This window comes from Boleophthalmus pectinirostris, unplaced genomic scaffold (assembly GCF_026225935.1).
Source record: "Boleophthalmus pectinirostris isolate CB_2022bp ecotype Guang Dong unplaced genomic scaffold, ASM2622593v1 HiC_scaffold_22, whole genome shotgun sequence".
Classification (NCBI taxonomy): Eukaryota; Metazoa; Chordata; class Actinopteri; order Gobiiformes; family Gobiidae; genus Boleophthalmus; species Boleophthalmus pectinirostris.
Window position 1 is genome coordinate 28,598,315 of NW_026571190.1, and position 22,935 is coordinate 28,621,249.

Sequence of the window (22,935 nt, forward strand, 5' to 3'; positions counted from 1 at the left end):
GTTTGAGTTGGTAAAAAATATAAAACACAACACACTCCATCTTTGGGAAATAGCTGCAATAATCCAGTCTGTTTAATCCAAAATCCTGATAGGATTTCCTGTTTGCAGCGGTGTGAATATTTCACTCAGAGACCATGTCTGTTACACAGCGTCAGTGTCATGTTGATCTGGTCTTTACACTGAATCTCTGATACTTATGACTTGATATTATTCTATATTCTATATTGTCTGATTTAGAGCAGACCTATTATCCAAAATCGATTTGTCAGAATTTTAAACCATGTTATAGTTGTTTCTTCTTCTCATTTACCCCCTCAATGTTGTATTTGGATTCATTTGTGCATTTTTGAGCAATCTTTGATCACATTTTTGATCATTTTCAAGACACATTATTGCGATCAAGCCCAGTTTTCACCTCCACCTGCATACGCCCACTGCTCTGTACTTACTATGTTCTCCAATTTAATTTTCTTAATCTGTGATATGCGTTCTTTTTTTGTTTGTTTGTTTGTTTTTTGTCTTTTTTGCTGCTCTCTAGCATGGTGTGCACAGTGTTGGGGAGTAACAGATTACATGTACCGGAGTTACGTAATCAGAGTACAAATTATGAGTAACTGTATTCGGTTACAGTTACTACTGTTTCAATGAGTGGTAATTGGATTACAGTTACTTTGTGGAGATAAATGGATTACACGGTGGTATTTTCCTGTTTTCCCATTTCACATTTTGGGCTGTATCCCTTTTTTTTTTTTTTTTTTAGTAATTCCACTCAAACCAGGTCTAATACCAGGTCTAATACCAGGTCTAAAACCAGGTCTAAAACCAGGTCTAAAACAGGTCTAAAACCAGGTCTAAACCAGGTCTAAAACCAGGTCTAAATCAGGTCTAAACCAGGTCTAAAAACAGGTCTTAAACAGGACTAAAACAGGATTTAACAGGACTAAATCATGCTGCACAGACCGTGTCTCCTTCTCTTCTATCAGTAATATTTTTAACTTGGTCAAGTAAAGTCTGGGCTTTTTATTGTCTTTTAGCAGACAAAACATCTTATGTGAAGATTTCCTCGTCTTTGTTTCTCTACAGCAAATCAAGTAATCCAAAGTATCCAGATTACGTTACTCACCTCAAGTAATTTAATGGATTACATTACAAACTACATTTTAGGATATGTAATCTGTAGGGGAATACATTTTAAAAGTAACCTTCCCAACACTGGGTGTGCAGCTATCCATCTGAGTTTCCAGTTCTTTGTTGTGATGATGTTCACAGCAACGCCAGCTCCCACTGGGCACAGCAGGTTTGTAACGTGGAAGTCAGCGGACTTGTTTCTTTTATTTAGCCATTTTAGATGAAAATTGTAATTTAAAATGTGCAAATATAACATAACCCCCCACAGGGGTTGTAGATTATAACTGTAGCAGACACAAGCAATGCAGTTTAAATGGACTAAGATCTTTCAGTGTTGTAATGAGTGCTATAACAAATGTTCATTGATCGACTGGTAATAAAGTGGTTTCTGAGGATAAGTAAACCTTCGGTGTTATATTTGCAGAACAGTCATTGCACCTGGAAAAGTCAATTCTCTTTTCACACATTTATTTTCCCTTATTTCTCACTACATAAAAAAAAAAATGTGAAAGGAAGAGAGAAAGAAAAAAGTCAAGGCCTTTGCTGTTTTTATTTCTCTCATCCCTGCTGTTCATACTGTACATAACAAGTGTCAGAGTATCTATGAAAATAGAGAAATAATAAAGTATGCAAATGATTCTGTCATGGTGAGCTTGCTCCAGAAAAATGAAAACCAACATGGGCAAATTGTTGAGGACTTTGTAAAATGGTGTGAAGAGTCATATCTAGACCTAAATGTATTCAGAATGAAGGATTATTGACTTTTGGAAAAAATGCTCCTCAGAATGACGTCACATATATAAAGAGGCAGTCAGTTGAGTGTGTAGAGTCTTCTAAGTATCTTGGAACGCTCACTGATTCTAAATTGACTGTATTACTGTGTGTAAAAGAGGCCACCAGCACCTTCACTGTCTGAGGAAATTGTCTTTCTGCCATGCAGAACCATGATGACACTGTTCTATAAAATTTTTATGGAATCAGTTTTAACTTTTTTGCTGGTCTCATGGTTTGGGAGCATCTCTTGTAAAAACAGTAACTCCTTTAATCTGTCGGTTAAATGGGCAAGTGAGGTGACTGGCCATCCTCAGAGCAGCCGGGACTCCCTGTACTTAAGTCACTTACAGAGGATGTCCCAGAGTATTTTAAAAGACATGCAACATCCTCTAAACTGTTTCAGCTGCTTCCCTCTGGTCAGAGGCTTTTAGTGGCAAGATCTAGAATAAATCATTTTAAAAGGAGCTTTGTTCCAGCTGCTATTGCACTAATGAATAAACTGTAATCTATTTATTTATAGATGTTCGTACCCTGTTTTGAAAAGTTGTGTTTTTTTATATATTTAGTATTTATTGTGATTTTTAGCCAAGTGTGATGAATGAATGAATTATTTGTAGGACAAAACCATACACTTTATTTGTAATTGCGTTGTATATATGACTATATATGTGTATAGTGTTTATGAATGAGATGTGAAATGTGGAACCAGCCTCTGAAATCAGTAAAACAAATTTACCTAAGGGCCGAAAAAAGCAACCTAACCTAAAGATTTACCTGTTTCTTTATACATTTCAGTTACTATCTAAATCTGGTTGTTGGTTTATCCATATTTGCCAAATTGTTGTGCATTACTTTGCTTTTCCTTATGTTGTTACTGTGTACATTACTGTGTATGCCAGTGTATGAGCCTCAGGCCTTAGTGGAAAAGCTGAAAAACGTAAAGAACTTAAAACAGCCACTTAACCACGTGACCCTTCAGAGATTTCAACCCACTCAAAAAAAAACAAAAAAAAAAAAAACAGCAAAACATGGCCAAGACTCTGCATTAAGAGGGCTACAAACTACTATTTCTAAACCACTGGTCTGTCTGCTTTATGTAATTTGCCGTCTCTATCTGATGCTCTGATCATTGGTCCGTTGTCATCATGTTCCACTGGAGGGATTACAGCAGCTCATGATGAAAGACCAGTTCTCTCTCTCTCTTTCTCCCTCCCTCCCCCTATCTCTCTTTCCTTTCTGTATCTCTACCTATCTCTCTGTCCACACAAGGCTGCTGGGTTGAGGTGTGCTCAGTTTCCTCAACCCAGACTTGTTTTGACTCCTGTTTACAATTGTATTAACATTTTTGGCCGCGTGAGTCGGAATGATTCTGTTAGTGTTGGTGCAGAGAAAGAGCAGCGCCGTGCCCTGCCTCATCTGAATGGCTCTGCTCTGATGTCTTGAAATAGCGTAGGGCTGGAAGTTCGTCCCTGTCTCTGATGTTGTGCATGGGCAGTGCCTTTAGTGCAGTCCAGTGTGTGTCTTGAGGCATGAAGCTGTATTATAGATGAATGTAAAGCAAGTGACTACAGGGTTAACAATGGAGTAAACTTGTAACTTTGGGGGTCCGTCACCGTCTTGTTTCTATGTATATGTCTTTGCTCTGTCTGGAATGTTCCATAGTATGACATTAAACAGCTCTACCTTACATTTATTAAATTACAGGTGGTTTTATGGCTCAAACATGGGAACGGGGTCGCCTTTCCACAGATCTGACCTGTAAGTTAAGAAAGCCTTAATGTTAAAGTCTAGCCATTTACTATCTCACTGGTGAATCTTCAAACAAAAACAAGATTTATTTTAGATTTAAGCATAAATCTGGAGCTCTCCTCTCTTTCTGACTGTGAACAGGGTCGCCTCTCCATAGATCTTACCTGTAACTTTGTCTGGCTTGTCTCCATGAAGACAGAAAGGCTTAATGCCATACCAAACATTTCAAACAACATCTCCAAGGAAAAAAAAGCTTTTGACAGACCTTCTGCATAGAAAAGTTCACAGTGCACCTTTAATCTTGTCTTCTGTCCACCCATTTTCATAAAACATAGTCTCTAAAGAGCATTCGTTTAGGCTAATCAGGTCTTTTAGTATTTTAATATAATTTGGCTGTGTTCTGAAGAAAGGAAGCATTAGTGCCTCAAACATATTTGTAAAGGAGAAATTGCCTCAGTCATCTTTTACGGGACATTTATGGCATTCACTTGAATATAGGGCTCACAGATATGGCCAAAAAAAAAATCTCAAATTTTTTTTTTTTTTTTTTGATGATTAAGATTTAGTTGATTTTTAAAGAGGAGGTATTATCCAAAATAGATTTGGAACTTTCTACAACCTTATGACTTTGTTCTTTGAAGAAGTTTTATATGTCACAATATGTAGTGATCTCTCCTGGGGTCTGTTCAAACCTCATTTAGCTCTAAGATTCTGTGCAATGCCCGGCGCAAGTCTACATCACCAATGCTACCATACGACAGTTCTTCATAAATATACAAAAGCATGATACAATAATGTACACAACAACATGACAAAACTGATGTAATGCTTTTGAGCACCAGGTCCCAAATATGTACATGTACATATCCTTGTTTTTTGTTATTGTTGTTGTTGTAGTCTTGTCAAAAGCAAAAGTGAAACTGCATTATCATGTTAATATGTTGTTTTTGGTGAATATAGTTTTTTTCAAAACTAGAAAAGGTAACATGGTGATCTAAATATGTGTTATCACTTAATACCCATTATTGCTGATCAGCTCCCATTTTCACTGCTACTGGTTATGTCCACTGCTCAGCATAATTGGTGATGCATGTAGGATTTGGCTGTGCTGAGTAGCATGTTTTTTACAAATGAAAAAAAAAAATAAATAAAAATCTGTAACTTGCAGTAGCATCACGGCTCTGTGTTGTGATGAAGTTAATGGCGACCTCTGCTCCCTTTGGGCACCTCAGTTTCCTTTATTATGTTGTTTTAGATGAATATTTCGATATTCAAACTATAACAGTGGTTTTCAATAGATGAGGCCCACCTCCCCTGCGGGGCGCCAAAGATCCACTGGTCCACAAGTTCCGCCACTCCGACCAAGAAAAAAAAAGCCTAAACACGTGCCAAGTTCAACCATGAGGTGTCATCAGTGGTAGTGATGTTTAATGATGTTAAAAGTCGCATCAATTAGGCCTGCATGAAGTTGAAAATTATGTAATTTATATTTATATTTCCATTTATAAATGCACTTAAAAAAAAAAAAAAAAAAAATTAAAACACAATATTTAAAAAATATATATATTATCAGTTATTGAAACTCATCATTGCCAGAAACACAAAAGATGCATTTACTTCAAAGGCGTGTGTGGGGGGAGGCAGGCAGATGAAATTTTGGGGAAGAGGGGGAGCTGGGTGTCTTTACCTACTCCAAGGGGAAGCTCACATTCACCTGATCTGAAAAGCCCTGAACTATAACATAATGATCCAAGGGTGTCAATGCAGCTCGATACTCAAACAAAGATCCCTTTTCACATCCATTCCTCCCACTGGTCAGGCTCCATGATGAGTGAGTGACAGGTCGATTTAATCAGTCTCAGAGTGGACGGTTTGAAACATACACAGCACATTTTCATTTCTTCCAGTCTTCAAAATAATTAAAAGCATGGCTATTTCATCAAACAACAAATATGTGATCTAACTGAACCACTTTTTAGTGAGTGTGTCCAGAGCCATTAGTGTAATTATAACAGTATCACTCATGTGGGGCATGTCGCTGCATTAGCGTGTGGCTTTAACAGTGTTCTTTCATATGGTCTGCTTGTCATTTAGCATGCACGGGGTATGTTTTATGTAGCCCACCCTGTAGAAGCTCTGTACAAGTGTTACACAACAGTACTCTTCAGCACATGTAGCACAGTGCATAGCCTCTGGTGATGACAGCAGTGTGTACAGGAATGTCCCACTCCAGCCAATCAAAACACAGGACCAGCCACGCAGTGCATTTGAAATGAATTTAACTTTAACTTCATCTTATCTTGTGAAAGGCAAACAGCATTGAGAATAGTAATTTTGTCTTTGGGTGGGTGCAGTCTGCAGGGTGTTTCTTATCTCACACACAGTTCAGGAGCTTAAACTAAGAACATTAAACTGAGCACAATACACACATAAACTTGATTAATGTGGGTGTATTTAGAAATGCGTGGTGTTTGAACTGAAAAATATTCCAAATACTATTGATACTTTGCAGTGACATCCTGCTGGGGTGTTCTACACATTCTACCTTTAGCGATACATGTTGCCGTTACCATGGTAACAATACACACATTAGAAAAAAACTGTCAAAATCTTTTTAAGATTGTCTGAAACATCAATAAAAAATACAAAATTGATTTAAACAATACATGTTCAGGAGCCTGTGAGCAATGTGAGTGTTCATGGTCCTGTTTAGGTGTTTGATATTCAACAAAAAGGTTAGAGGGACTAATTAAAAAATGCTAATGCTGGCAGGGTCTAGCCAGGCTGGTGTCACCTAGTGCCTCTGCTCAATTTAATTTCTCTCCAGCGACTAGGTCAGGAACTGGAATACACTAGACGGTTTGCAGGAACCTCTGAAGTGCAAATCCAGGCACCAGCCAATCAGCAAAGAGCCATACATTCTGTGTTTGGCAACGATTCCCAAGATTGAAAATTTAAAGCAGGAAAAAGGAGAATGTGTGGTGAATTTTATCAAGGGAAAAGGCGTTATTGCCCCTCTTCCTACGGGATTTGGGAAAATCTAAATATACCAGTTTGCCCCGTTAACGGCGCATTACATACGTCATGACCAAATAGCAGCAATTGGTAAAATAAAAAAGTACCCGCCTACCGTCGAGCGAATTAATCCTAAAGCTGCGAGGTCAGACAGTTTCCACAAAGTGAAACCGGATGATGAATCAGGCTAGGCGGGGTCAGCCCTGTTTTCCCTCCACTCTATGTTCCCTTATCTGTAAGATTTTTCTTATTTCTAAGATTTTCCTCAAATATTAAACTCTAAGTCAAGTCATTTTTATTTTTATACCGCATTTAAAGGGATCCTTTGCACATTACATCTGTAGTCAACTGCTGGAGAATAGGTTGGGTGTAACTGACGATCAAATGGGGATAAAATCTGAGGCAAATTGATGGTAAAGGAAATGTGGGAACATAGGGCCTAATTTTGGAAATACAAACATTGGGAACATAGGCACCCTTCCATGCTGTCTAGCTTGGGACTGTAATGTTATTTGAGAGGGACTGGTTTAACAGCATAAATCAGCTCATCTGTTGTAGTTCCAGCTAAAAAAATCACCATAAAATAGTCATTTATATCGCTACACCTTTTTTGTTGAGTTCTCGCTTGCACAATCACTCAGTATAACTTTCTCATTAGGCTTTGAGTGCCTTGAAGGTGGAAAAGTGCTATATAAAAGTGTGAGCATTTAGCATCCCATTGGTGAATCTCCAAACAAAAACAAGATTTATTTCAGATGTAAAAGTAAATCTGGAGCCAGCAGTGTATCCTGTGAGCTGGGCCCCTTGTGCAGCAGCTCTCCTCTCTTGAATATGTTATGGTTAAGCACAAAATGATGGAGAGTGTTTAGACTGCACATAGACAGGAGTGTATTTCTGCGTAGCCACTGTTCAGAGACACAGTTTAGTCTGCTTGACTTTTCCACGAATCTAAACAATTCCGCACTGGTGCAGTCACAATACAGAACTTTCACTCAACTCAATTTTGTTATTTAGTAAAATGCTCAAATAAAATAGTCATTAGTACAGTTACAATAAAAGCAATCCTTCAACTGTAAGAGCAGGTGCTTCTCTAGGACAAGTGAATATCATTAAAATACCAACATCAGCCTCTTACTGCTGTAATAAAGGGCTTTTATTTAGTAATGAATGCGCCTCAGACGTTTTATTGAAGCCCTGTACCATATGGGAGCGTGCCTATGTTCCCTCAGCCCTTTTTCCTCATTTCTTTCTAAAATTAGACCCTATGTTCCCACATTTCCTTTATCATGAATTTGTGTCAGATTTTATCCCCATTTCTCCCAGTTTGGTCATCAAATACAACCAACCTATTATCCAGCAGCATTTAACTGCAGATGCAATGTAGAGGTCATGGTGCAAAGGATCCAAGGTTGAAATGACTCTGAATCATCTCTTTAAATGTGGTATAAAACAAATATTACTTGACTTATAGTTTCATTTTAAGAAAAATCTTAGAAATGAGGGATCATAGAGCTGTGGGAAAATGGGGCTGACCTCTTTGATATTATATTAAAATATTCTGATACGTTAGTAAAGGCTCGAGTAATGGTTTTTTCTTTGCTATTTACATGTGGTATTATACAAGTTCAGATATAGATGAAGATAATTGTCCTCTTTAGAGAAAGTCAGTTTGTTCTTTTTGTTTATGTGATCATTGATTATCTGGCTCTGATACTAGTCCTCATACTACAGCATTTTTCAGTCTTAAATGATTTTTAAATGTAGAACACAAATTGCAGACCACAAACACGAGGGGGAATCTATGTGGGAATTTAAATCGATGAGTGTAAAAACAGCAGCAAAGACCACAAGCTAAAAGTTGTGAGTGCACCTTGCGTCAACTGTTTCCTTTTTACAATAGAACACCCCACTTTGAGATTCTAAATCAGTGTTTCCCAAACTTTTTTTCTTAGGACCCATATTTTAAAAGTCACAAACCTTTATGACCCAAGTAAACAGACATTATTTGTAAATCAGTGATCGTGTCTCTCTGAACAATTAGTATTACTCAAGTTTTAAACAATGAAAAACAGTAATTGAACCAGCAATAAAAGGATCCATAAGTCGCCTATTTGGACAATAAATGTAGCCTATTTCTTTTTCTTTTCAACATTCAATTGAACCAGCAATATTGGAACAAAATAGTCAATAAAATAATTACAAGAAGATTAGAAATTATACAAAACATGTCTTAACATTTGAACATTTCTAATGAGATAGATGGGCCTGTCTGCATTTTTTCCCAGTCTGGGGTGCAGGAGGAGAGAGCAGCAGCAGATCAGGTGTAAAGACAGAACTGTATATTGTAGACCTACATGCAGATCGTGACAACGCGACCCTCCAAAAAATCTAATGTGACCCACCTGAGGATCATGAAACACTCCTCTAAAGTGTTCAAGTCAAAACGGTGCTATTATTATTTGTGAAATGGTGTGCAATAGTTCAGATAAATGCTTTCAATGCACAGAAGGATGGTGATAAATGATACAGAAAGTAGAGCCTCTATCGCTAATATGCAGCAGCTTCATCCTGGTCTGTGCGCTGTGTGGATGTAAACAGACAGATGTGAGGATCTATTCTCTCCTTTTTACTTTTTAAAGAAAGCTTCAAACTGGATTAACAGCGCTGTTTAGTGGACTGGATGTCATTATTTGAGGAGGACACATTCTAATGGATAATACGGATGAAAATGATGCAGTTAAAGTTTACGACTTTACGAGAGGTGAGTGATAAAGTCGTCCTTTAGCAATTTCCTGAGTTTATATCTTTCTCCCCTGTGTTTCTGTTATTTTCTCTGCCCATAACGCTCTGTTACCATAGTGCTGATGGTTACGATATGACAGAACAGCTCAGAGTCGTACTAACGCCACACACGAGCAGGGCAGCGGATTAAAAATGACATACAAAGAGGGGAGAAAGTGAGGGAGAAGCAAATCGAGGCTTAAATTGGACAAATTATCTTGTAGTGTGCGGCAGGCTTTAGTTTGATTAATGTCTGGGTCTGGGCAATATGCCAAAAGTGAATCACAATTTTTCCAGATTTTTAAAATAATTTTTTATTAAATTGCATTTCAAAAACAGATAAAAAGTCTTTGATTGTTAATTTTCTGAACATAACCATTACAGATGTTTATTCATTGTCATTTACTACAAATATGTATTCCTCAAAAGTCTGAAGTCTGTTCCAAACCAAATGCTTTTACGGCAAATAAAACTGCACATTTGTCTTTGTGATTTTCTAATATTTCAATGCTGTCATAAAAAATAACAAACAAAACCACTGGTGTTTTTATGAGTAAGAAGAAGAAGACTTTCTAATTCTAATCCATTTGGAGAGTTAACAGTGGAAATGGACTCACTAACGAAGAATGAGAGAGAGCGCATTAGTGATCTCGTTAAAAGTCTGTGAGCTAGTTTCCCCAAGCAAGGTAATTCAGAAAGTAAAGGTCATGGAAACCCAGTTTAATCTCCAAATGAAATTTTAAACTTTCTCAATTGCTATTAAATAATCATTAGAAATTGGGTAGAATCAGCTGAAAATAATTTTTATGATTTGATTTTTTTTTTTTTCAGCATCCAGACCTAGACTTTTCAATTTTTGAGTTAAAGATGCACTGTATAACTTTTCTGGTGGAGGGTCCGTCAAATGCTTTTCTCCACGGAGATGTTATTGCTTTGTTTGGTAGTAAACCTTTCTGTCTTCATGGAGACCAGACCAAGTTACAGCTCAGATCTGTGGAGAAGCAACCCCACTCACAGTCAGAATGCCTGCTTTTCTCTGTAGTTCTGCGCTATAAAGCCTCTTGTGATTGAATAAATCTAAAGTAGAGCTGATTAATGCCATATTGTGGAACATTCCAGGCAGAACAATGACATTTCTGTTAACCAAAGTTACACAGTGCACCGTTTACTTAGCTTATTTCACATTTCAAGGGGGTCTGACACAATTGGAACCTGAGAACCAGGAGCAGCACGTCAGAAGCGGTGCACGTGTGGCAAAACTGAAAAAGTGCAAAACCTCGTAACTTTTAATTAACAACAGCTCAGGCGCCAACTCATCATGACTGTGCTCTGTACAAATGAATGGCACAAACAGCACTCACTTTATGACTTTTCCACATATCTAAACGATAATGCACTAGTGTTATCACAACCTGGAACTTTCAACTCAATTTTGATATTAAGTAAAAAGTTCAAGACCTGTGGGACTTGATATTTGTTTATATCACAGTTATAATAAAACTGAAGAACTGAAGAATTTATTAAAAGTAATAAATGCTGAGTGCAAAAGGAAGAAAAAAAAGAGTGTGGCAAAAAAAACATAAAAAATAATAATGGGGAGAAATGGGAAATAATAATAATAATAATAATGATAATAATAATAAAAAGAAGAAAGAAAATAAACTATAATATACTTGCATACATATATACGTACATACATACAGGTAATAATTATGTACACAAGATTGGAGAAGAGAATAGAGGAGGGATAGTTGTAATAAGTAGGTTAGGGGAAAATGGGGGAAAGAAAGTATATAAAGGTAGATTTTTTATTTTTATTTTTAAGCGAGAGATTTATGTAGATGTATGCACAGGGATAAGATCCTAGGAAATGATGAGTTGATTAGTTTGAGATGAACACTATAAGCAAAGAGCTCATGGAGAGGAGTCTATATTGGCATTCATACAAGGGGAGAGTGTATTATCAAGAGTGATATGGTCCAGAAGTAGATTTTTCCATTCAGTGATGCTTCTTCTCGACTGTTGTGCAGTGCCAGAAGGCATGGATGTAGGTGTCTGGGGTGTTATGGTTGCAGTTAGTTTAGGTGAAACCCACGTTTGATCATCTTTGTCTGGTGTCCTGTGGATAAATTAGTATTGAATCAGTTGTAACGTTGGTTCAGTGCAGGGCTGCGCACGAGTGAATTTGTGCAATTTGTGTTTGTTTACATTCCACCACTACATGTGCAGCTCTTTAATATTCACAAGATAACTCGTCCATGATTGGGATGAAAGTGTTTCCTGCAGTGCTTTATATTTAAGGCAGCCACCTCGACAACAATTGCCCCCCACCTTGACTATGTCCCTCCAAGCCATGTGAATCCTTGAAAAACTCTGGTCGTCATGCCCCGGTCCTCACTTTCACCGGCACAGAATCTTAACCACCCCACCCCAATGTGGACAAGTTGTTTTTTCTGGCCAAAAATATGAAGATTAAGTAAAACTTCATCCTGGGAACTGCTAGTGCAGTGCTTAACTTTTTGAAAAGATGTGTTTATTGTTTACAAGGAATTTATAAAAAAAATAAAAAATCATACATTTGTTGCTTATTTGAGAATATTTAACTTAATAGTATTGCCAAGCAGCACTTTGCATTTGTTTTATTTTCCCATTTGTATAATGTTAAAACAAATTTTTGGTTTAATAAAAACACAAATAAACAACAAGCAAATGGTTTTACATTTTGTTCCCATAATGTACCAAAAATGAACCAAACCTTGACCTCAAAACTGAGGTACATACTAAACCATGACTTTTGTGTACCGTTACACCGCTAATACTATCATTGTGTTAAGGGGTGACATTTATGATAATAATCAATACTAAGGTATATAAATTCACACTATTTGACTTACATTCATCTCTACTCATATGCCACCCTTACCCTTTTTATTTTATTTTACTGTTAGTACTATTATTACTATTTTTCCCTCTTGTCTCTCCCGATGTTATTCATCATTGTATAATACATTACCATAAATTACCGGTGTGTTTATTGCTCAAAAATACCTTATAAACAGCCCTACATGTGTCCAAACAAAGCACAGTGTGTCATCTTATCAGCAAAACAGAAAAGATGAAGAAAAAAGCGTGCAGCGTAACTTATATCCCGCGGGGCACAAAGTGAAAGTGTAATAATAAATCCACATCCAATCCAGTCTCAGTCTGCAATGTCCATGTAAAGCTAAAGCCAAACAGAAAATATTAACCAAACTCTGCCAACGTCCTCCTTTTTGGTTCTAGTAAAAGCATGCACTGCCCAAACTAAAACCTAGCCAAATTAAGATTACTTGAATTAAGAAAGTTTTATCATGATTTGAGTAAATTTCATGTGACAAGTAAAATTATCTGCCAATGGAACCTGATTTTTTTGTACTGAAAATATGAAAATACATCTCACTACACTTAAAGGGACAGTTTAAAATTTTGGACATAGGAACTCATGTGTTGGAGACATATGGAGACACTTTCTAAAAATATTCCATCCAGTCCTTGTATTTGCAGAGGTCGCTGGTGCTAGGCTAGTGCATGTCAATGGCCATAGTTATCCTGCCACTAAAAACAGTCTTACCCACTCCACAAAACACCCGAAGCAAATCTATTATTACACCAGACTGTCGATATAAATGTCTGTGTTGATAGAATAAGATTTGAACTAAAACTAACATTGCATCGCATGAATTGTTGCATGTTGAGGGACTATTTTCTCATATATCAGTCCGCTACTGCTAAGCGTTCTATCAGGAAGTACAACTCTCTGCTGCTGCTCAGACATAAATCCTTCAAACGCAAGGTTGGTTTTACTTCTAAAATGATTCTATTAACACAGACATTCACAACAACAGTCTGGTGTAATAATTGTTTTGCTTCAGGTGCTTTCTGGAGTGAGTAAGACTGATATTAGTGGCAGGCTAACTATGGCCATTGACATGCACTAGCCTAGCACCAGCGGCCTCTGCAAATACAAGGACTGGATGGAATAGTTAAAAAAGAGTCTCCGCACATCTCCAACACTCTGCCTAACTAGGAAATTAAGTCCTGTGTCTAAAATTCCAAACTGTCCCTTTAAGATAAGAAAAACAACAAATCTTTGCACTTAAAATAAGAAAAATAAATAAATTTAGAAACACTTATTTCATTGGTAGAAAATTGAACTTGTCAATTGGAACCTACTCAAATAAAGTAAAATGATGAATTAATGAATGTATTTATTTTAAACATGCAACCTATAAAAAAGAAATCATGTCACAAATAATAACATTGCAAGAGCAGTCACAATCAAAATGACAAATAGACATGCAAAGGCCACAGAGCTCTATGTTTGTTCTTAATTTAACTTAATATTACCTTTTGCAGTGTAATTCCTAAATGTGGTGTAGTAAACATATCCAATGTCCAAATCATAGCTATGTGGACTCAACAGTGATCAGACTCACATCTTTGTAAAATATTGAGGAAATCTGTATTCTGAATCCTAAGTAAACTCTTGATACAAGTTGAAAACAGTCATCTTTCTCCCTTCTATATTCAAATGAGAAAAGAACAGGATGAAAGAAAAGGAAAACGATACTATTTTAACTCCACTCATGCTGCCAGGAACTCAACTGTAGGTCTATTTATCTCCACAAAGCTTCTTACTATGTGTTTTGTTTGTTATCCGCAGATTAAAATATGATAAGCCCATAATGAAAGAACTCACAGGGGTAATTATGTTTTCATGTACTTAAATAGCAATTATATCTTTGACACCAAAACAAATACCGGCTTTTTAAAGTAAGGGAAACAAAATATGATCCAGACTGACACCTCTGTGCTTTGGGATCAGGGAAGCAGAATGGAAATGGGACTGTATAAGATCTGGCTGAACCTAATCAATCTTTATTACACTATTGTTGGATTCAGACGTGTGTATGTGTGCATGTGTGTGCGTGTGATGGATAGTGCACGCCTCACTGTGATTGAGTCTGAAACGAACTATTCACAAGCTGCCATTTGTAGGACTGATGAGGCTGGGGGTAAATGCCACACAATTAGCGCAGAACAGAGACACATCGGAGCAGATTCTTATTCAATGGGGAGGTGGAGAGTTTCAGAATATGATGAATAGAGGACTTACTTATGGACTTGTGTTAAGTCGTGGCAAAAGTGATTTTTTACTTTTCTTTGGCCTTGAGTGAAGGCTCAGGCTGCGCTAGACATTTTTGGTTGGACAAGCTATGGGGGTGCTAAGTTCTTCAATGACGGTGCACATTTAACATGTTAATTTAGAGCATTTTATGGAAGTGAGTGCATCCCCACCCCTCTACCATGTCTAAATGTAGTTTGCACCCTGTAGTAATTTATGAAAACCTAACAATTATTGTTTTATTATGTATAATTTAACTCTCTGTGGTTGACATTTGAACATTTTTAGTCAAGAATGAATGTCCTTTGAAAATGGGAGATGAACAGTGCTGCCCCTGAGTCTGGTCCTGTCACTATTGTAGCAGGGGTATAGAACAAAAGTCCGAGCCCGAGATACAAATCATCTTGGTGGGCCCAATATATGAAAACTGCATATTACAGATTTTATAAAGACCCCCTCCCTGCTCTGGGTCCTGGGGAAACAACACCATTTACCCCCCACCAGTCCAACGCCACTGACTGATAGGGATGTAACGATATCCATATCTCTCGATACAATATTTATTGCTATATCTTTTAGAGGCTACAAAAGTGTGAATAAGCTACTTTTCCTTTTAAAATGCCTTGTCAAACCTTTAATTCTGTCTTAATCCAATGAACTAAGATTTAAAATAGCTTAATAATGGTTATGTCTTCATGAGGAGGTGTTTCAGACAACATGATGACAAACCCAAGCACAAGACCTACACTGAGCAAAACAAACATGGTGGCATCTAAGGATGTTGATGGTGGCTTATAATGTCCTTGATGTGCTAATTTGCTTTGCTAAAATGGCAAAAATTGTTTATTGACATCTTCCCTCTACAGCATGACATTTATTTTGGTTTTACCTGGTGCAAGTTGGATACGTCATTTTGACAGGTTGGGTGGGTGGTTCGCTCAATCAGCTCAAGGCATTCTGCCCTCAGTCCCTGGTTTTTCTGAACGCTTTCAGCAAGAGCTGTTCCAGGTGGATAAAGTGTAGAAATAAATTCAGAGTGATACACTTATCAATCTGGCATGACCCAGGTTACCAAGACAATGCATTTAATCAAAGAGACTTGTAATTTAATAAACTGTGATGGTTCACAGTATTATTGTGAGACTTTTGACAATACGTTATCATCGATTATTGTTACATCCCTAGTTACTGATAAGCATACTGCCGTCATGATCTTCAGCAAGACACTTCACCCATTTTCTTGTCAAATTGTGACTCCGGTGGTGATTGGAGAGGCAGGTGCAGAATAATTTGCACAGATGTAAACTGGTGAAAGTGTAAAACTGTGAATTCATAAAAATATTTAATATTCTGTTGTGCTTTTCAAGACACCAAAATTGTATACTTGCATTATTCCCAAAATTCCCATATCCCACAGATGAAAGTGTGGCTGCCAATCTGTGCAAAATCTCTAACCATCAATCACCGTCACACCACACAGACACACACACAGACACACACCCCCCCACCCCCACACACAGTTACACACATACACTCATGTGTGAGGGTGTGTGGTGGGTGTTGGTCAAAGGGGCCGATTGCACATATTGGCAGCCTCACTTGTGTCAGTCCCCAGGACAGCTGTGGCTACAGTACAGTTTGCCACAATAGAATTGAAGCGCTCTATATAAAAGATAAATGTATTATTATTATATTATTATATAAGTGTGGCACAGTTCTGCTGTATCAGCTTTATGCTGCAAACCTCTTCCTATCATTACCACTGCAGCATTTCCATGTCCTCCTCTTGCCTGGCTAAATTAATATTTTCTTCTTTGAATGCATTGCTGACATCTGGCTAAAGTTTATCTCACTACATCTCATTTATCTGTGTCCCCTAATCCCTCTGCCTCTTTTTACTGTGTTTCAGTTGTTTTTTTATAAACAGGTCTGCAGTGTCCAACACTATCCGGTTGCATTCTGCAGAACCTGTACTGCATGAAGAATTGGAACTTAGTTATCTTTATAAGGCTACTATTGATTTGTGGAGATCCTTGTTCTAAACTTTCCATTACTGCAGTGCACGGCTTCCAACCAGAGCCATTCTCTGTGGAGCACTAAAAAAATCCATTAAACCTTTTGGAGGAATTCAATTGGAAACAGTACCGTAAAAGTGCCGTAAAACTGAAATAGCGTATTCACAAATTTATCATCTGCACATTTTTCTCTATCATTGTTAAAAAGTTCCAGTTAAGTATTGTGAATGGTACAAACAAGACCTGACAGAACATGATACAAACTGCTTACATGCACTCAGAACGGTGGACCTTAAAGAAATGTTTTGCATGCTTGGCTTTCACCCACTTACATTAGAGCTGAGCGGTCTGTGGGAGGCTGTCCTTCTCTTTATAGGAGATCAATGGAAATCAATGGGAGGACCTATCAAGCCTCATGTTTAATGTTATTGCTTCAGACCACAGGCATGATCAGCTGCAGCCTTAAACAAGCACTCTGACATGTCTGATATATGTGTCCATGAACAGCTCTCACATACTTATGAAAGAGATTCCTGAAACATATTTTTTCCATGTGGATTCCAACAAATTATCTGCCCATACAACATGCAGTGTCTTATTTCAACCTTCTAAATGGTTATTTAAATAGTCTTTTGTGCTATTTCTAAGCCGGTGGGAAAAAAAAATCGAAGGTCGGGTTAACATAAAGTCATGTTAGAATGTTGTTACTCCATCAAAAACAAACCTGAGTTATGTTTCGTTTCATTCACACATTGAGTAACACTTTATTATTAATCTAACTACATCTGCAAAGCTCAAAATGCTCTATCCCACTTTGTGATGTCATGAAGCGGTAGTTTTCAGCTACCTTTAAAGTATCTGACAAGACCCTATATTAACTGATACCAGCGCAGAGACTGATTGAAAGACTGAAAAAGCATTTATGTCCTTCAAATGAAAATACAATAAGACAGAACTGATCCAAATGTGTTTTGCAGTTATTTGTCTCTCAAATAACAACTCTCCATAAACACTGAGACTTTCTGGGCTGACTACAACCTGTAAATAGTAGTGTTATTATAACATCAATTCATATGCACAACCAAGATATCGGCTGAACTGATATTTGGAAGCCAATATCCGCTCCATCAAACTTTTCAGTATCAGCGCTGGTACCAGTATTGGATCAGTGCATCCCTTGTAATGAATGGTGTCTGTGTTGTTGTGTTTGCAGGTACATGGCGATCATCCACCCTCTGAAACCTCGCCTCTCGGCCAAAGCCACCACATGTATTATACTGGTGATCTGGTGTCTGGCTATGGCTCTGGCCTTCCCTCTTTGTTACTACTCCACTACCTTCACCATACGTAATCGGACACTGTGCCAAGTGGCCTGGCCCCGCAGCGCTAATGACGCCTTCATGTAAGAATAAAGATTTTTTCATGTAACATCTGCAGAATGTCTATAAAAAATCTTAATAAATAACTTTGTGGCAACAGAGAGACTTTCTCTTGGGCTTATGGTGCAATTACAGCTAGTGCAAAAGTGTGTGCACCGATTCCCTCTATAGACTAAAAAAATACCATATGGTGATTTACATTTAATCTTAACAGAATTAAAAATGCAAGTGTAAATCTTCCAAAACTGACTTTTGTGAGCTTTAAGCCATGTGGGAATGTTTTTCCTCCTCAAAAAAATACCTGGAGTTGTGTTTTGTTTCAGTCACACATGTTGAAAAACCATTAGTTTGTCTGCATCTCCAAAACTCCACCTTGTGATGTCATGTAGTGGCGGTTTTTAAGTTAACATCTACCTTTTACCTTAAAGTCAGTAGAGATCGACACTTTCAGAGCAGAAATGTTCCAAATGATTCTAGTGAAGGTGTGTGAAATTTAAAAACACAGTGGAGCACTTCCTGTAATACCACGTGGCATGACAAGGTGTTTTCTGTATGAGAGAAGAATTCAGCTTAAATATGCTGAGTTTGTTTGATAAACATTTGTAAATGAAACAAAACACAACTCTGGATGTTTTTGATGAGGAAACAACATTATAGCATGATCTGAATATAGCATAATATGTCAGAATTGTGCTATATCCTGCTCATGATATAATGTTGTTTAAATAGTGGAGGTTGTACGTGATTGGCCAGCCGTAGACATGCCCCACCAATCAGAAGCAGCCGTCAATCAGTCCTCCAATCTCTGGCAAGGGCTCTCAGAATCAGAGGACACAGGCAAACTTCAGCCACACAGAGCTCCACAAACATTTGACAAGATGGGAAATAACTAAAGGCTCGAGGCTGTAACATCCAAAATAAATGTCATCTGAAAGGGAGTGAATATTAGTTTTCATATTGATTTTACATGAAAAAGTGCACATAGCTGCTGAAGTCTACCTCTGTCTTTTGGGGTCTTGAAAAGAACTATATAACTTTCATGTTATCTAGAGGAAATTGACTTATACCTAATATAGTGCTAACATCTTATAATCTCATGACACCTCTCCCCCACAGTATCTGTATAGTTATGCGGCTCATCACAGTTGCTGCTGCGCTCATGAGAAAATGATGTGACCTCTCACCTCTTCACAGGTTTCATATCATTTTGATGGTGCTGGTGTATGCGCTGCCCCTAGTGATCATGGCCATCACCTACACTATCGTGGGTGTGACACTGTGGGGAGGGGAGATTCCTGGTGATTCATCTGACAACTACCATGGACAGCTCCAGGCTAAAAGAAAGGTAAAAAAAGAAAAGAAAAATGCTCATAGTGCCGGTGGCCAGTTCAATTAGCAGGTAAAGAACTCATTAGCTGTACCTCCTGGCTATTTGCGCACATCTGTTCAGTATATTGTTGAGCTCTGGTGTTTTTTCATTCAGTACAAGTAAACAATATGGAGATGGAAGTGTTGGAACATCCAATTAACCCATCAGTGCTATTTTCATCCCTTGTTAACAATGTCAGTGCTAAAGTATGTGTTTATGTGGTTTCGAGGCTCATCTACTCTGTCATTGGTGCAGAGAAACAATTTTGTGAGGATTACACAGGGGCGAAGTTGGCCGACTGAACAGATTGGTGGGTTTTAAGTTGGCAGACAATGACAGGGAGACTATTTCTATGGCGTGGACTTCAGCAGAGAAAATCAAAAAGGGAGAAGAATCTGCTACTGCAGTGAACTCTCCTAAATCCCTTGCTCACATGATTACATTACTTTCTGCTATTGTCAGGGGAGTTGTTGTTATTATTAGCTATTGTTGCTACAAATGGCTTAGGGCGCATTCACTCTATGCAGTAGAAACACAGGAAAGACACATGTGGTGTCAAAATAACCTTCACTGTCATTTCACAATAAGTTAGTTAAAAAGATAGCAGCCATCACATCCACAAACTCAAAAAATGACTCATGATAAACTAAGTTTTAATTTTAGTTTCTCTTTGTTGAAAAATATAATAGGCTTTTCGATGTCAGACACCAACTTTTTAAAAACAAAAGCCGAAACTCTAACTGTAAGCCTAACAATTATACTTATATAATATTACTATTATAATATATAGAATATTACTGCCAAACAAAGTATTGACCTTCCTGTCTTACTTCAGCAAGCAATATAAAATAGTGTTTTTTTGAAAGAAATAGTGAGAAGATTCACAGGCTAGAGTAACAACATAAATGAATTGAGCTAATGCTGTACTGACTCATAAAGGATCAGTGAAGAAACAGGGATTTGTTATTGTCAGTTCTCAGCATTGGCATTTTCAGGACATGAATCTCAGAGCTCTGGCCAATTCTTTCAAAATGTTTTGGTTAATTTTTTCTACCAAAGTTTCCACAGCATAACAAAGCCCAACAGACGTTTCAGGACTGAAGCCCAGTTGGATACAGTCCCACATTATCATCCTTTGTCCAACATGGCAGTAAAATGACTTATCACTGAGAATTAAACTGTTGAGCCTTCTTCTTCTCTGCAGTTACCAGCGGGTTGTTTCCTCTCCCAATTTGCCGCCTCTCGCCCTGCACTTTAATGTAGCTACACCCTGTAAGACGAGTGTGTGTTTGTGTGGGTGTGGGTGTGTGTGTGTGTGTGTGGAGACTGTTGATGCGCAGGGAACAGCAGAGTCCATCCAACACAACCTTTGGGCTTGTCACTTATCCTCGATCAATTATAGGCCCTGGCATGTACACCCCCCCAAATACACGAGTTTAAAAAGCAACAGTGACTTGGGGCGATTGGAGCTTTTCACCACTTTGCAGTAAGCTAATTTGAAATGTTTTTTGAATAGTGAAGGTTAATTGTGTTTGCAGTATAGGTTAAATGTCTATACAAGAACTAACAAGCAAGCTGTATACAGTTTCTAGGATTAAGATTGTGTACCTGACCTCTGCGACCTCTATATATATGACATTTTTGTTATTATATCTATTTTATCCTTTCCTGTAAAACGTTGTGGAGCCATTGTATGTTTTAAACAGCACAGTCCCAGCGGCAGAGCACATCTACTGAAGTGTGCTTACTACGATGTCTTTCCTTTACAAAATGTAAAGCCATTTTCTCAAGAAGTCATCAAGTACCTTTTATCTCAAAGGCAGACAGAATACAGAAAAAAAAGTAAGGACTCATTATCTGAAGTTGAAGCAATGGCATGACCACAGTGATGGCATCACCCTCTCTCCTCTAACCTCCAGATACCATGCATATATTGCGTTTTAATCTCCTTTTTACTTGTATTTGACTGAATCAGATCTAGTATACACTGTAGTTCAGTTTGCTTTGCTTCCATTATAGGGAGTGTTGTAGAATAAATTGTAGTAGCCCGAGTGTTGAAGAGAAGAGACTGTTTTAATGCAGGAGAAGTTTATTTGCCATCAGTACACAGACATAAACTTTCAAGAGAGTCTGATAGTGTTGTCCAGTCTAGTCCAGTCCAGTCTGGCTATTCTTTTGTTATAAAGAGTATTATACCTCTGATGACACGGGTCAGGAAAAGACTAAAACGAGGACTGAGCTGGCAATGTGGGGCTAGCACAGCACAGAATTTCTTTATTGCACACATTTATTAATTTACATTTATTAAAGGTCGTATAATACACAAAATTGACTCTTGTGAGCTTTAAACCTTGCTAAAATGTTGCTGCCTCCTAAAACATACCTGGAGTTATGTTTTGCTTCATTCACACATGTTTGAGTAACCTTTTATTATTACGCTGTCTTTAGCTCAGTAGAATTGGGCAATTCCAGGCATAGACTGTATATATAAATAAACATCAGCTGCCACGTTCCAAATAGGATGTTCGTATGTGGCTCTTCTGGCTCCTACTGACTCTGGCTCTCATTGCCATTGGAATATTATGGTCCGTCTCTCTGTAACAGCTGCTGTGAGCCTCAAGTTCGTACTGACTGCTCTACATGATCATGATCTATTCATAATATAGAGCCTGGCTCCCTATAACCATTAGCATCATGAGCTTCATTTGAGTGGAGCTGAACACTATGGTGACGTCACACTCGCTTAGTCAATTTTTTATACAGTCTATAATTCCAAGGCTGAAATGATCCAAATGATTCTAGTGAAGGTGTATGGAGCATTTCCTGTATTACCACACGACATCACAAGGTGAATGTGTGAATTAAACAAAACACAACTCCTGGTATGTTTGTGATGAGGACACAGCTTTATAACATAAATCAGAACAAATCGTAATATGGGTCCTTTAATAGACTACACCACCTGGTATCGGGGTGAACTTTTTAGCAAGACCATCTGGAAACGTGCAATAAAATTCTGATGTGAGAATAACAACAAACACATGCTTAATGTTTTTAACAGACAGAGAAATGTACAGTGCCCAAAAAAAGGATTTAACTCGTTTTCATTTTAATAATTTTGGTTAGTAAGGTTGGTAGTTAGTAGTACCTGCTCTGCACTTCAGGAGGCGGACGGCTGACACCACTGGAGTATGTGCTTGCCTAGAGTTTTTCATATCGCACTATTAAAGCCTTTCTGTGCAGTTATTATTCCTGAGACCTGTCTGCTGGACGGGTCTGTTGGGCCCTCTCATGAGGAGCTGTGTGGATCAATAAGTAAAGAGCAGTTCACATCAGAACAGACACCTCTCTGATTTGTATTCAAGCCACTGCCACACAAGTTTGAAAATAAAGTGTATTTCTCAACTCTCTGCATTCCTAATGCTGGCCACTGGGCCACGGTGTCTTTTACCTGAGGCAGAGAACATGCCACTCACAGTCATGGTCAGAAAAGGTTAGAGAGAGAAAAAAGGAAGAAGAGTTCAGCTGACTCCAAAGATTAGCTTATGTTAGACTTTTGAC

The 22,935-nt window shown here is 37.9% G+C and overlaps 1 protein-coding gene across 1 annotated transcript in view; it reads left to right on the plus strand.

Annotated features, from left to right (window-relative positions):
- tacr3a (tachykinin receptor 3a) overlaps nucleotides 1-22,935 on the plus strand; it is a 42,407-nt gene that overhangs the window by 1,800 nt on the left and 17,672 nt on the right. Inside the window, exons 2-3 of the mRNA XM_020930449.2 lie at nucleotides 17,840-18,028; nucleotides 19,200-19,350. Coding sequence (XP_020786108.2) covers nucleotides 17,840-18,028; nucleotides 19,200-19,350 — 340 coding nt within the window. The remainder of the gene's footprint in view (nucleotides 1-17,839; nucleotides 18,029-19,199; nucleotides 19,351-22,935) is intronic.